General features: G+C 38.4%; 1 protein-coding gene across 6 annotated transcripts in view; it reads right to left on the bottom strand.

Annotated features, from left to right (window-relative positions):
- LOC149316225 (microtubule-associated serine/threonine-protein kinase 2-like) overlaps positions 1 to 15,770 on the bottom strand; it is a 216,441-nt gene that overhangs the window by 25,099 nt on the left and 175,572 nt on the right. For all 6 annotated transcript variants that reach the window (XM_089515054.1, XM_089515049.1, XM_089515050.1 and 3 more), the window contains 6 exons: positions 15,331 to 15,469; positions 13,626 to 13,758; positions 11,332 to 11,497; positions 8,612 to 8,713; positions 7,076 to 7,198; positions 2,331 to 2,440 (listed from right to left, as the gene is read on the bottom strand). In XM_089515054.1, coding sequence (XP_089371180.1) covers positions 2,331 to 2,440; positions 7,076 to 7,198; positions 8,612 to 8,713; positions 11,332 to 11,497; positions 13,626 to 13,758; positions 15,331 to 15,469 — 773 coding nt within the window. The remainder of the gene's footprint in view (positions 1 to 2,330; positions 2,441 to 7,075; positions 7,199 to 8,611; positions 8,714 to 11,331; positions 11,498 to 13,625; positions 13,759 to 15,330; positions 15,470 to 15,770) is intronic.

Raw genomic sequence — 15,770 nt, 5'->3', positions numbered from 1 at the left:
TACTGCTACAAAAGGCATTTTTAATATGAAAACTGCAAGAGCTTTTAATGCTAGGGATGGCCAAGTCAGTAGCATTTTCATGTTCAAAGACAGTCTATTTTCTAAAAAATCTTAGAACATAAATTTAATCCAGATAAAATTGGGGGGAGGGGTCCTACACACTACTAACTAGTCAATCATTTGGTTAGTCAATCATTCCTCAACTGTTTTACAATGACATTTTAAATAATTCAACAGTTAACAGGAGGAGGAAAAAAGAAATCCATGTTTATAAGACTGAACTCAGCTGAGAAACTGATTTGCATATCAGGATGATGAAAACATTATTAAAAATTCACACAACAACAGGATAGTTATTAATAAATTATCTGTTGAATTGTCAGACAAGACTTTCGAAATATAATGAGCCTTTCAAATGCTGTATTATTTTTCAGTGTTGAAGATAAGGGCATGCCTATACCAGCTCATTTTGCACAATGCACCCTAATGCAGCTTGGACCTCATTCTTTGCCCAGCATTGAGTACTCAGCATTAGAACCCCTGATTGCTTTGCGTGGAAGTTCACTTCTTGTTAAAGAAGTATTAAGCTTGTCAAAATGTCCCTCCCGTATGTTTGCAAAACACTGGTTCAGTGACCCAAATTCTGATTGTTGTTCCTTGCCTCTTTCATTATCAACCTTTTCAATTTTTTAATAAAGCTGATTTTTTTTTGATCATGATGGTAATTTATTCTTTTCCAGGTTTGTCAATAAGAGCAACTTTACTCAGAATATATATACAAAGATAATACTATATTTACTCCTTAGAAGTCTTGGATTATAAGAGTTCAAGTCAGTGAGAAAATTAGCACTTATGAATTTACAAACAATTCTTTAGTTTCCCACAGATTATCAGAAATGATTTGAACTTTTCTTGTGATTTAAATTAATGTAACACTCCTAAGATTACTAGTATCATTAATAATCTATTGTAACTGCAACAGGTACCAGCACAAAGAAGGCTATATCTGTGCTGCATTGTCATAAAATACACAAAAATACATTTTGCTTTTTAAAAAATGAACAAAGAGTTACAAATACAGAAATGGTGCAGCCTTTTCACACTGTTAGTATGTTTTTAACATTACCTACTAGAGCTCAAAATCTTCTGAGGATACACATCAAATAGAATTTTGAGCTACAAATGGATCCATCACCACAGAAGATTTATCAAATGTGGCTAACAACAGTGAGCCTAAAATCACTCATGTGATAGCAAGGAAGCACTTGAGACATGGTGAAGCTTGGACGTCTCCATTTTGTTGTAAGGACTTTGTATTCTACACTCAGTTTAAATGGGAAGGTATATAACTTTGCTTAGTCAAGATGTAGTAAGTCAGGGCCCAAACAAACAGGCCAAAATAAAGCCACTTTGGGTCACTTTGGAGATATGCTGCTTAAATGACACACACATCTTAAGAGGCCAAAAGCTGCGTCAAAGCTGCGCTTCAGTCCTCAGGACTGGAGCATGGCTTTGGTGCAGCTTCCGGCCTCTTAGGACACATGCATCATTTAAACAGCATACCCCCAAAGTGACTCAAAGCAGCTTTATTTTGGTCTGTCTGTTTGGGCCCTTAGTCTTGCTGCAGCTGAAGATCCACCTACTCATGCTGTTGAATTATATTCTAGACTTCTGTCCCATCATCTTGCCCTGACATCAGATTTGTACCATTACTCACTTTACTTACTATGTTTAATACAAGAAGCTTTATGCCTGGGTCTGACCTATACTTTTAGCCTCTACACCTGTCTCCTCTCAACAGTGTACAGCTATCACTAGGAGAGGGAGCAAATTTTATGGGGGAAATGTTAATGAAGACTCTTTTAGGAATTCCAACCTAATATTTTATTTTAGAGATGTGTTGCTGAAGCTATCAATACTAAGGAATAAAGTCAAATTTTGGAAACAATTTCAATTTTTTTAAAGAACATTCTTCTAGTAGCATGGCCCAACAATACCAGTGCTGTATTTTAATCTCTTCTGAAAATGGTGACATGAATGTTCAACTGTTACCTTCTATTCTCCTTTTCTTCCTCATCAATTGAAACAATTCCAAAGAGCCCTGCTTCCATACATCTTTACAGATGCAAGCTGTGCACGTAATCTAATAGACATATTCTTTAATTATTTGACTCTGATGTCAGTCCAATCCCATCAGTTACAGTAATAAATTATGTTGAACACAGGGCCCATTTATAATGGATAGCTGTTGTGTAGGTAAAACCATTGTCTCCTAAAAAATCCAGCTTCCAAGCTAGTTAACAGACATTCATACTGTACCGAGCACATACCTTGCTAAACCTTGGTGAACATGAAGAAAACTGCCTAATTTCCACATGATCATCATCATTCGTGTCTTCTTCTTCTTCAGAATCTAAATGTTGATACCGCTCGGTACGAGCTGCAAACAAGGACACAGATTTGAGCCCAGATTGCCATTGAGATATACTAAATTGAAAGTATGATCAGATTTCCCCCCCCCCCTGAAATCCATCAGTCAGAAACGAAGAAAACAAATTGAGCTAGATTCTTGCACAGTAAGCAATTTTCTTCTTCACAATCATGTTTTTGTTTGCCTAAAGCATACAGAAGCACAGTCTCTGAAACTTCAAATTCTCACAGAAATTTAAGCAATTCTCCTGTCCGTCCACTGTGGTTATATGAAACAAAGGTGGGAAACACAGAGGCCCTGCCAGCCATTTTTGCAGCTCAGCCCCCATTAAATTTGCCACTGTGGTGGAAGCAATGGCAGTCCCATTTTAACTGAAATTATCAGCCTTGTTTATAAGTCACTTCATATTCTCAGAAGCACATTTCTTTTCTTTCTTTTTTAAGAGACAAACTGCATTTTATGTCAAAATGCTTGTTCAACTTTCAAATTACAATTGCTTTTTAGGCTTGTACAATAAACAGGCTCCTCATTGCTCTTCAAGTTTCAACCATTTTCAGGGAGAGGAACGTGGAAGCACATTTCTGCCTGTAAACAAGGTTCAAAATTAATGTGTGCCTTATTTATGGCAGGATTTCACTGCCATAGCAGCAAACTGGAAAGTACTAGTTAGGAGGGCTCATGTAATGTCTATTGGTTGCCCAACCTGATATAAAAGAAGACAACCAAGTTTCATACATAAGTATCACACATGCAGAAATCCAGTTAGCCTTGATGCAATATGTCACATTGGATTAAATTTTTCTGATGTTGTTTCCTGTCACAAACTCAAGACTGCTGTTTTAGTTACTCCTCCTTGGGTGAGTAAAATCTCTTCTCTTTTGGCTGGACTAATATTCACACTATTAAAATGTGTTTGGATAGAAATTTACTCAGTTTATCCTTGACAACAGAACAGTGGAATAAGATCAGGGGTAGGCAACCTGCGGCCCGCGGGCCGGATGCGGCCCGTCGAGGCCTTGGGACCGGCCCCAGCCTGGTCCTGCCGCTGATTGCCGCTGAGGCCGTTGGCGTCTCACGCGAGGGGCATGCTGGGGCAATTGTCTATAGAAGCCTCAGAAACATGCATTTATCTTAACATTTTTTAAAAAATCAGCAAATTTTTTCGCGTGTCCTCCATTTTTTATTTAAAAAGTGCCCTCCATTTGAAAATTTTGTCCTATATTTGTCCTGATTTATTTATTTAAAAATTATTTAATTATTTATTTTTTGGCTTCGGCCCCCTAGTTGTCTGAGGGACAGCAACCCGGCCCCCGGCTCAAAAGGGTTGCCTACCCCTGAATAAGATGGTTCAGGAAATTTGCTATACACTGTAAGAACAACTTCAAAGTGTTCTAATAACACTTACTGAAAACTGTCAAGGACATGTGCTGGAATCATAATGATGGCTTCTCTCAATACAAAATGGCTCAAGCAAAGTATGATAGATTTAGCCATAATGAGATTAATTATTCCATCAAAAGAACAGTCTCAGATTGGCTAACAAGAACAAGTTACAAAGACAATGATGATTTCTTGATATATTTTTAAATTCTTGTATTGTTACTGACTTCTCAAATCTAAGAAAACAGTTAAGGGAAAAGAAAACCAAGCAACTTATGGGGTATGATTTGCTACAGAAACTGAAATCCACTTTTTCCAGATACATATCTATTGCTGTTGGGTTAGAGAAATCCTTTTTTTTTTTTTTTTTTTTGGGGGGGGGGTGAATTTAATATCATCTGTGCAGCATGCAAAACCAATGTCCCTGCCTATTAGGTTTAGCATTAGCGAACACTTATGTCAGGGAATCTGTTCACAGATTTTATTCAAACTTCCAAAACCAGAAGGCACCAGTGCAATAGCTTCACAAAAGATGGAAACTTGCTTTTTATTCTATAATGATTCTTTAGAAGCTAATTAGCTTTACAACATTCACATTATATTTCTTATTCATTGTCCTTTTAACACTAAATTGCAAAGCATATAAGTTTTATTTTTAAATCTGTCTCAGCCAATGGCAGTTTCCCTAATTGACAGCAAACTGTGTCATTATCCTTCACACAGTACTTAATAAATATGTGAACAACATAAATCAGACCTGCCCAATGTTTTAACCCTATTCAGGAATTCCAGTCTCATGCCTTCTGCATCATGTAAGAGCAGGGATGCATCAAGTAGCCTCATCACCTGTATTACATTTTCATAGGTACAGAACTGCCATTTTCTTTGCATTGGGACTCAACCTCAGAAGCAAAAAGTCATGCATACACATAAGGTCTCCATGTAATCTAGAAAACTAATCATGCAGAGCACATAACGCACCTAAACGAGGCTTCTTGTTTCAAAAATGCAGCTTCAACAGACAGAAGACATTGTGTTAGGTGTCAAAATGTTATAGAAGTGGTGGGATTAATGAACATGTTCTGCTCTCTTCCATTTCAAAATGTAGACAATGCGTGAAGATGGAATTTCTAAACAGGCATTATGTGGGATTCTAGAATGTTATATCTTTGCAAGGAATAATGCAACACAAGAAAACGTGACAAGTTTCTTCTGTATTACAACTCATTAAAAGTTGTTCTTGCTGTATTATTTGCCATCAAGTCAACTTCAACTTCAGTTGTATCCATGAATAAGAGACCTCCAATAGCCCGTTATCAGCTGCCTTGCTCAGTTTTTGAAAACTCAGGGCCATGGATTCCTTGACTGAATCAATCCACATGTATTGTGGTCTTCTTTTTAACTGCCTTCCATTTTACCAAATATTATAGTCTTTCCCAATGAGTCACATCATTTCATGATATGTCCAAAGTATGTCAGTGTCAGTTTAGTTATCTCAGCTCTACTGAGTGTTTAGGCCCTATTTGCTCTAGGACACATTCATTTCTTTTTTTAACAGTTCATGGTATCCATAGAGCAGCACATTTTAAATGAGTTGATTTTCTTCCTGCCTGTGTTCTTCCTACCAACCTTCTTCAATGTCCTACTTTCACCACCTTATATTGAAGTGCATGGCATGTATGATTTTCACCTTGAAATGTAATAATGTATCTTTACACTCGAGCATCTTATCTATTTCGTTCACTGCTGTCCTTCCAAGTAATTAATCCTCTTCTGATTTCTCGATTATACTCTCCATTTCAATTGATGACTGAGCCAAAGTATAGAAAATCTTTAATTTGCTTTCACTGCCACTTTAAAGTTACATTAATCATCTGCAGTAATTATATGTGTTTTCTTGATATTCAACTGTAACCCTGCTTTTACACTTTCTTCCTTATCTTTCATCTACAGACATTCCAGGTCTTTGCTATTTTCTGCAAGTAGACGTATACTTCAGTTAATGAAGTATACTATGTGTTTCTAGGCTTTACTTCTTTAACAGAAACTTTGGTACCAGAAGTAGAAACTACAGAGAAAGAACTGGAATAGGTTCCTACACCATAAATAAAGAAGAGCAGTCAGTTCAACACACTTCAGCAAACTTTTTATTCAAAGCCCTAACATTACATACATAGTTCAGAGACATGTCAGTCTGGAATATCAGTATGCAAAGGGATCTTGTTGCCAAGCTTTGTGACTGTGGTGAAGATTTGTATTTGTATGGCAGCAACATTTTATATTACAGTATAGATGATGACAAAAGCCTATTGGAGGTATACCTCAGTTAATGGAGTTAACTTTAACTGTTACCAGAGATAGAAATAACATGGAAAAAATCAAGATAGATTCCTACACCACCAAAAAAAATAAATAAAAAATTCAATCCAACATGTTCTAGCAAACTTTTTATTAAAAACTAATGTTATGCACATGTGAAATGAAACAAGTAAGCCTTGCAGAAGTCAACAAACAAACAATTAAAAAAAATCTTCTAGAGAGTTTCCTCCAAAATACATCCCAGGATTTTTTTTCAACTGCCTCCATTCCTCTTATGATTTCCGTTTTGGTGGCAAAACTTACATCTGTGCTTTTTTAATATGCCAGGGTAGCTGGTGAGACAGGCTAATCTATTCCCCTTGTCTTTCTGTTTTGATCTTCACACATGCTCAGTAAGAGATTCTGGAGACAGCAATTTACCTTGTCTATTGTACATAAGCACACAGAGCTACAGCAGTGTCTCACAAAATAGAATCCCATTATTTCCCAGGCCAAGCTTTATTGCATTGTTTATTACAGACATGCTGCTGCAATCAAACACCATCCTCCCAATGCCAATACTGCAAATAAGTAAACAAAATAAAAACCTTACAACTACGGTAGATCAAAAACAAGAAAAGGGGGAAGACTGGGCTAGGCTCTTGTAAAAAGAATTTGCAAAATGGGAGCTTCTTTCCCTGAGGTTTTGTGAACCAAAGTATACCTGTAATATGGTGTCATCTGCGTATGTTAAACTATTGATGTTCCTTCACCTAATTTTTATGACTCCTTCCTTGGAGTTTAATCCTGCTATACACGTTCGGTTTAAAATTCAAGGTCTGCTCATGGTTTGTTTTCTTGAACAGGTTTGAAAACTATTCATATGCACATCTTAATGGCTGATGCTAAAATATATATTGAAAATAGCCTCTATAGTTGAACTCTACAGTCAACTCTCTTTCTTACTGTCAAAGTAGCTTGTGTCATCTTCAGATTCCAACTGTGGAATAAATTCTGCTTTTTGCCGGAGTAATCCATTCCAGTCCAAGTCCTTGAAGAACCTGTGCTGTTTCACCTCAAAAGCACTACCTGAAATGACAACATTGTGAAGAATTCTTACAATCATATTGTGGCAACCACAACCTAATGCAGTGCTTCTAAAGATATTGGTGGGGGGGAGGGTGGCAGTTCCCCCTACCCACAATGTGCCAGGGACTGGCATAAAATTTATGACCACTGGCTAAAACTGCTTCTTTCCTGGAAACTTGCCTCAAACCAGCAGCCAATGGCTCATAGACCAGCACCAGTCCATGGACCACTACTTTGGGTAGCACTAGCATAGTGGACAGAACTACACCTTAATGCATCACAGACTTGGATTGAAATCGGTTTAGCCAGGGCAAAACTACAGCTTTACTCAAACAAATAATGTGAGAAGTAGATAAAATGTTGCTATTACCTGTCATAGAAGTGGGAATCAGGGGGGGGCAACACACAGGTTGCATATAGTCCCCACCCCATTTGTTTATACAATCCCACTGGCCATTTGCCACTATCACATTTGGTAGGATGGCAACAAAAAGCTGCTTTCTAGTGTAAATTAAGAGGCATATGCAGCACTCATTATAAAGGAAAGTTGTGTTCCTGTTCCTGGGAGCATAAATCTAATTTAAAGACAGGCACACAATCCCTATGAGCTTTGATTTAAAACAGAAATGCACTGAAGAGTTGCTTTTGTTGTTGCCACACTGCTGAATTTCAATAGCATGCCACAGCCCCTGAAAGGTTCTGGGGCAATGGGAAAATGGCACTGGACTTATAGAAGGTGGTCCAAACCTGCTCTAAATAAAATAAAATTACTAAAGAATAAAGCGTGTCTTGTCACATCTTTCTGAAAATCACAAGGCAAAAACAGTGGGGTGTTTTGCCTGTTATTGTAAGTAATTAGAACTGAAGTAGTGTTGGAGGGACTTACTGTTAGTTTTCACTCTTATTATATGCTCACTGCGTATGAGAGGAGAGAAATCTCCAGGGTATGTCATGTTTAATCTCAAATATCTGAGCAAACAAATGTTTCAGAGTGCACAAGGTCTTAATAACACTGTCAACTGAAGCAAAGGAGGCAGGAGAAACAAACCAATGAATGTGACATGTTATCAAAGAGTGAAACAGCTCTGGTGTCATATACTATATACTATACTAATAAATACTGAGTTTTTAACATTAGACAACACAGAGTGGAGCTGCTGGAAGATGCAATGTTGTGATCACTGTAACAAGTTAGGAATGGCAAAAATCATGTACTGCACTCTTGTTCCACCGATGATATGCTTCTGTGCAGAATTGTTCACGCTCCTGATGGCCACTATACCATAAACAGAGGAAACATTATATAACTGAAAAGGTTAATTATTTAGTCAACAAAGGTTTCCCACTTTTAAAACAAGCTCTAATTGTATTTAAATGTTCCAAGAGACCATTTTTATAAAAATGAGTTTGTACCTGTTCCCAGTCTTTCCAAGGGATTTTGTCGGAGAAATTTACCAATGAGGTCCTGTGCATCCGGAGGTAAAGCCTCATCTCCTTCTGGCCAGCCAATTTCATCTACAGAAATCACACTTAGGTTAGACTGGGCTAAAATGCCACTCCAGTGGCTTAAACGTAACTGTGAACAGAATTTTGTTCTTAAAACAGGGCTGTCCTGCCCCTGCCCCAATGTTCTGTAACCAATAAAAGCCATTCCTGAAATTGGGAAACCTCTCATTGACAGATGGAATGAAATGAAATTTTATTTCTAGACCGCTATTCCTTGCAGATCACAGAGGTTTACAAAAACACCATCAAAACCAATACAATACATAGCCCAACAATACAAAAACCCACCCATACCATTTAAAAACAATACAAGGGAGGGCTTGTCTTCTTCAGGCAGGCAGTTGGAGTCAGCCTGCCTCTCTCCCCAAGATGGTGGAAGAAGGGAGGGCTTTTGTTCTTCAGGCAGGCAGTTGGAGCTTGCCTGCCTCTCTCCCCCCAAGATGGTGGCTGAAGGGAGGGCTTTTCTTCTTCAGGCAAGCAGTTTGGCCAGCCTGCCTCTCTCCCCCCAAGATGGTGGATAAAAACTAACTTCCAAGATCTGCTCTTTAACTCTCTCTCTCTCGATCTCCAACCGACACAATTCCCCCAGTACAGTACAGGTGCTATAAAGGAAGGGAAAACTTATAAAATGCTCCTTCCTTGGAGGTCTTTAAGCAGAGGCTGGATGGCCATCTGTTGGGGATGCTTTGATTGAGTTTCTGCATGGCAGGGGGTTGGACTGGATGGCCCTTGCGGTCTCTTCCAACTCTATGATTCTATGGGGGGGGGGGGTGTCACCATGAACTAATCAAAGTGCTTCCCACTTATTGTGTGGCTCAGTTGAATCCAAGACATAGCATTAAATATATTAAACAGGCAAAATATTCCCTCATTATACAGTGTGCCTTTGGCATCTACTGGGCTTGGTTCCAGGTCCCCCTGTGGAAACCAAAATCTGTGGATGCTCAAGTCCCATTAAATACAATGGCACAGTAAAATGCTGTCCCTTATATAAAATAGAAAAACCAAGGTTTGCTTTTTGGAATACAAAGTTACTCTTGCACGTCTATGTTTTGCTATTTCCTCTCATGTTGCTTTGTTAAAGCAAATGAAGCACATCTAACTAGCTTGCAGAATATCTGTCCTGGATAAAAAAGTAGAATACAATATATGGAAGAAAAGGTCTTGCTAAGGAAGAACCATCATGAAACAATGCTGCCTTGCTAATCTGCCTCCTCAAGTTCTGTCAGTAAATAGAGAGATGAGATAGTCCAATATACTGTACAACATATACTTGGAATTCTGAAAAAGTTCTGACAAAATCTTTCACCAAAGGCTTAAAACCTTCTCAGCCACAAGTCAAATTGGTATCCATTGGGGGCCTGCAACCACATATATATGTTTGCATGGACATTCAGTTCACATACAAACAATCTGAAAAGCAAAGAACAGCACTGATTTAACTTGTGGTTTCCATTTCCATTTATTTTTCCATCATATTTCCTTTTAATTTTTAATTTCCCTTTTTCATTGTTCTCACACACACCCTTCACTGTCTTCTCTAATGATGACTGCAAATTACTTTATCCAATTTGCTTTAAAAGACTGGGCTCTTCTTCAGTAGCAGAAGCAGTGCTCACAGGGCAGGAAGGCTAGACCCCTTGACAGTATCTGTCAGAACACCAGCTGGAAGAAAGTCTGGCTTCCATACTCAGAGGACAGTATTCAGAGGGTTCTACTGAGAGCATTACAATACATCACTAAGCTTTTACAATGGAATACATTACAATACATCACTAAGTTGTTACAATGGAAGTAGTCATTTCTATAGCCATAAAAAAGCAGCAATGAGAATCAAATGAGGGGGCTGATGAAGATCAAATGGTGGTTGAGGAATTGCTGGAGAAGAGACAATAACACAGAAAAAAGCAGTGGCAGAAGAAATGGCAGAAGCAGCAATGAAGAGGGCAAACTGTCAGGACATCACCATGGGGGAATAAGTGATAAAGGAGTATCTAAAAGGTGTACCTCTGTATTTGGAAAGGTGTGCAACCCCTAGGTTGTATACCCAGTTTAGCAGATCATGGGACAAGAAAACATAAAAACTAAACAGAACATCTAGTTCAAGAGTCTGTATGCTTCTGAATACTATTTCCTGGGTAAATAGAGAAAGAGATATTGCTTTCAGAACTTATTTATACATTCCTGAAAAGCAACTGACTTGCTACTTAGAAAGTAATTGCTGAACTAGACAGATTTTTGGTCTGTTCCAACAGGATTCTTACAGTGAGCTTGCATTCTTTTTGAAATTGGATCAGCCACATGACCATAGCTTGCAAGGTCTCATATTAAATGTGATATATGCCTGGGTTGTTACTGGCTCACCTGCCCTGATGTTTCAGATGATCTTGCAAATTTCAAGTCAGACAGTTGGCATTTTCAGGAAGAAAGCCCAACCTTTTATTCTGTTTTCCAAAATCCAATGTGTCCTTTCTTGTTGCTCTTTCAACAATTTAATTAATATTTATTATTTTTGTTGTAATTTACAGGGAACTCTTGGGAACTTGAATGTTGATTAAGTGGTCTTCGAGCCATTCAACAGATACAGACAAAACAACACTTGCTGATTCTCTACACATCATACATACCACTGATTACTTGTCCAAATAACTCTTCTGGTGTGTCACCAAAAAAAGGAACACAACCAACCAAAAACTCATACAAGATGACGCCCATGGCCCACCAGTCCACAGGCTTTCCATAACCCTGACGCAAGATCACTTCTGGGGCAATGTATTCTGGAGTCCCACAAAGCTGGAAAGAGAGGGGGGGGGGAGAAAATCTTTAATGTAGAAAGAAACCTATATATATGTTGTGCCCCACAGTGTGGCACAACACATTATGTAAATTATGTGTTTTCCTAAGAAGGCTCTGAAAACTTTGAAAACAATTTTTTTCAGATTTACAGATGAAGTTTTTTTTCAGGAAAAAAAATATATTTGTTAAGACATGTAACAAATACACACACACATACACATCTGTTTAGCCAAACCAAAGGAAGCTAAACATTGTGAAGTCGAAGGCTTTCATGGCCGGCATCCATAATTTTTGGTGTTTTTTTTTAGCTATGTGGCCATGTTCTAGACACATAGACACATAGCCTGAAAAACCCACAAAAAACTAAGCTAAACATTCATTACATACTATGAATCTGTACAACTTTACAAAAATGTTTTAAAAAGAATGATCAGGATAAATCTAACTTTACAGTCCAAATTGTACTCTGTCTCTAGTTGAATTATCAGGTACATTAAATAAATGGACCAATAATATAAGGACCTTAAATAAATTTGTTCTATTCCTGAGTCATAAATGTCACAAAACCTGTACTGAACACACTTGTTGAAGAAAAAGGTTCCGGCATACCTCAGTTAGCAAAGGTCCAAAACAGATGGGCCAAAAGAAGTGGCTTCTAGCCCCTTTGGAGGTGTTGTGTTCAGATGATCCGTGATCCCAAAGCGTCCAAAGTCGCTCAGGGATGGCAGGAGCCGGACTTTTTAGGAGCGGATATAATCCACTCCTGCCGGTGGGCCATACAGTCTCTGTGGTCCCGGCCCAAACAGGGCCAGAGTGGCTTCTGGCCACTCCTTCCGGGCCATCTGGACAGAGAACAAAGAACCTCCTTTTTATAAAGTCTTTTACACCTCCTTCTCCTTCTTGTCCTCTGTCCAGCTGAAACCTTTACAGTGCATCAATCTTAGTAGGATGGTGAAAGAGGGCTTGGTACTTTTGATGTTGAATTATAGCACTATGTCTGCAGTAAACAATGCATTAAACTTTGATCTGAGAAAGAACAGGATTCTACTTTAGTGTATTATATAGCACCTATGTGTGCCTACGTATATACAACAGGCAAGGTAAACAGCAACTGGTTCAAGAATTCTTTACTGAGTATGCATGAATAGTAAAAACAGAGAGGGAAAGGAGACAGCATATTAGCTTTCAGCATTTCAAAAACTATAGATCTACAAGTTTCACAACCAAAGTGGAACTCATAAGAAAAGTGGAGGCTAGGGAAAGAAAAAGTCATTGTTGGATTCATTTGGGTAGAAACTTTTAAGTAAGTCTCTAGAAAGTTCTAATTATTTTTGTTTATTTGTGCAAGGTTTTCTCTGATCTTGTTGTTTCATTTTTCATGGGAGAGAGGGGTGGGCCAATCCCATCAGGCCTCCCCAAAGGAACTGAGCCCTTCCCAGAAGGCATCTGGCTCCATCCTGGCTTCTGAGGGAGAGAGGGGTGGGCCAATCCCATCAGGCCTCCCCAAAGGAACTGAGCCCTTCCCAGAAGGCTTCTGGCTCCATCCTCCACTCCCTTCCCCTTTTGTGTCATGTCTTCTTAGATTGTAAGCCCGAGGGCAGGGAACCGTTTAATTAAAAGATCGTATGTACAGTGCTGTGTAAATTTACAGCACTATATAAATAAAGCTTAATAATAATAATAATAATAATAATAATAATAATAATAATATACAGCGGGCGCTCTATACGCAGCTTTCAGCTTATGCTGAAAGCCGCGCAACAAGGAAGAAATGATGTGTGTGCCCATGGCGCACGCACACCACCACACCCAACCCCATTCATTTCAATGGGCTCAAGCATACGTGGAAATTGTCTTACGCAGGGGGTCTGGAATGGATCCCCCGCATAGGACATAGGACAAAATTAACAATAGTTAATTTTGGATAAAATATATGTTGAAACATGTTGAACTGATCTTTTTTGTGTTGTAGGAACCCATCTCTGTTCTTTCTATGTTACTTCTACCTCCTAGAACTAAAATCTTCTGTTAAAGTATTAAGAACAGGAACACATTTATTTTGTTAACTGAGGCATACCTGTATGCCATTATTCACAGAGGTTTCAAAAATATAAGTTCAACTTACTTGTTTATCCAAGAATTCTCTGGTATCTTTCTCAATGTGACCTTCATACAGGTTGGTTGTCAGACTCATTAAGCCAATTTTAGAGAGACCAAAATCAGTCAGTTTGATATGACCCATTGAAGTTATAAGAAGACTGAAAGAAATGAAACACAGATCAGTTTCTGAAAAGCCAAGCAAATTACAGTGCCATCCTTTTATTGACCCTGACACTTGACAAAATGTTTACTTTAGGAGCTCACTGATACAGCAAATAAGGTCTCACAAGAGACAGAGATTTAAAACTAGATTATCCTTGGTGAGTATTTAAAGGAAGCAAGATTTCAAAAGCACACATATATAATCTTTTACTCTCTGCATTTAGTTATTATAGAGCAGACTTCTGAAGAACTAATATCATTAATTCAATTGTGACATATTTAATTCAATGTAGGCATAACTGACTTTGCCAGTGAGGGTCTCCTAATGTGTGAAAGTATGCTTCTGATGATTAATGGAGATCTAGACTCTTTAAAGACAGATTAATTTATTCAGATATATTAAGTGACAAGAAAAAAAGATTCTGTTTTTAAAATATCAAAAACGTTTCACACATCATATCTGCATCTCCAAATCCTTCAACACGATATCCTTTTTAAAAAGAGATGACGAATCAGTGGCCTGTGGTTCCTTTTGATTTGTCCTACAGTCTCTCTAATTCAGCCTTGTCAACTCCCAGTCTACAATGTGACAGTAAGATTTGGAAAGAAAATGTTAATTGGACTTAGGGCTTTATTCCCTAAGTCCAAGTGCCATCATGGGCAGGGAGTTAACTTTTTCATCCAGAGGTGAAATCTCCCCTCAGTACTACCCCCAGGAGTGTAGCCTAGGCAAAAATGTAATGCCGTTCTGAATATGAGCCCTTTTGGGAGAAGAGATATTTAAGTGTAAGGCCACTCAGGAATCTCAAAGTCATCATGAGCATCCTTATGTGGCAGGAAGATGATCCATGAAATTTCAGTGCCTATACATATACACTGAGTCAGAGTTAGTCATGCTTACAGCTGACTCACTAAAATCAATTAAATCAGTGAGACAAGGTTCACTGATTTCAGTGGGTCTCTTCTTTTAATTGATTGTATTTGGATACAACACAAAATACATTCAAAGTCTATCTGTTTTAAAATTATGTCACATGTTTAGATTGTACAGTCAACCCTCCATTTTTGCAGGGGATTCGTTCCAGACACACACACACACCCACAAAAACAAAAACTTATCAATATTCAAGACCCACTGGCTTAAATGGTGGTGCATGCCCATGAGCAAGCGTGCACCATGGGCCCACACTCCATTTAGTCACCCTCCGTTTGCCCTCCACGGATACACAAGGGGTGCGGATTTCAAATCTATGAAAACAGAGGGACAACTGTATTTTTAATACCTAGTAAAGTTTGAATATTTTTTGCTATACTGGACAATGAAAATGTTTGATACATTTTGAATGTACTCCCACTTTCAATTTAGAGCTTTTTAAATGAGATTTTTAAATATATATTTTGGGTAATCACAATATGACATCTACCATAAAGTGGCTCAGTAACAAGAACAAACACACACAAAAAATTGTTAACCTTAAAGACCGAAAATGGCACACATTGTTCCTATAACTATTTTTAGAATGGACAGCTGCAACCACAGGTCCAAACATGAGAAGCTAAAAGCGTACTTGTCAGGCTTTAGGTCACGGTGAACGATGCCATAATTGTGGAGATACTCCAGCGCCAGAACAGTTTCTGCAAAATACATCCTTGCCATATCAACAGGCAAAGCTCCAATATTCTTCAAAAGAGTTGCACAATCTCCTCCTGGTTTACAGTGAAGACAGAGCATAAGAAGATGAAGACCATTTGTACTAGTTATCTGGCAGCAGCCCAAGCTGACAAAATTCAACTTGTTATCCTGCAATCCTATACCTGTCTATTGAGATGTTAAGTACCACTGAGTTCAATTCTCTGATGTAAGTCAGAACAGGACTGCATTAGAAAGAACTTCCTGACAGTAAGAGTGCTTCAGAAATGGAACCAATTGCCTAGAGAGGTGTCCTCTTCTTTGGATGTCTTCAAAAGAGTCTGTGCTATCAGCTGGGAATGCTTTAGCTGGAGGTCC

Source organism: Sceloporus occidentalis, unplaced genomic scaffold (assembly GCF_023333645.1).
Source record: "Sceloporus occidentalis isolate IW3139 unplaced genomic scaffold, rSceOcc1.0.p SCAF_3, whole genome shotgun sequence".
NCBI lineage: Eukaryota > Metazoa > Chordata > Lepidosauria > Squamata > Phrynosomatidae > Sceloporus > Sceloporus occidentalis.
Note: the sequence above shows the minus strand (reverse complement) of the source record. Positions and strands in the feature narration are given on the sequence as shown.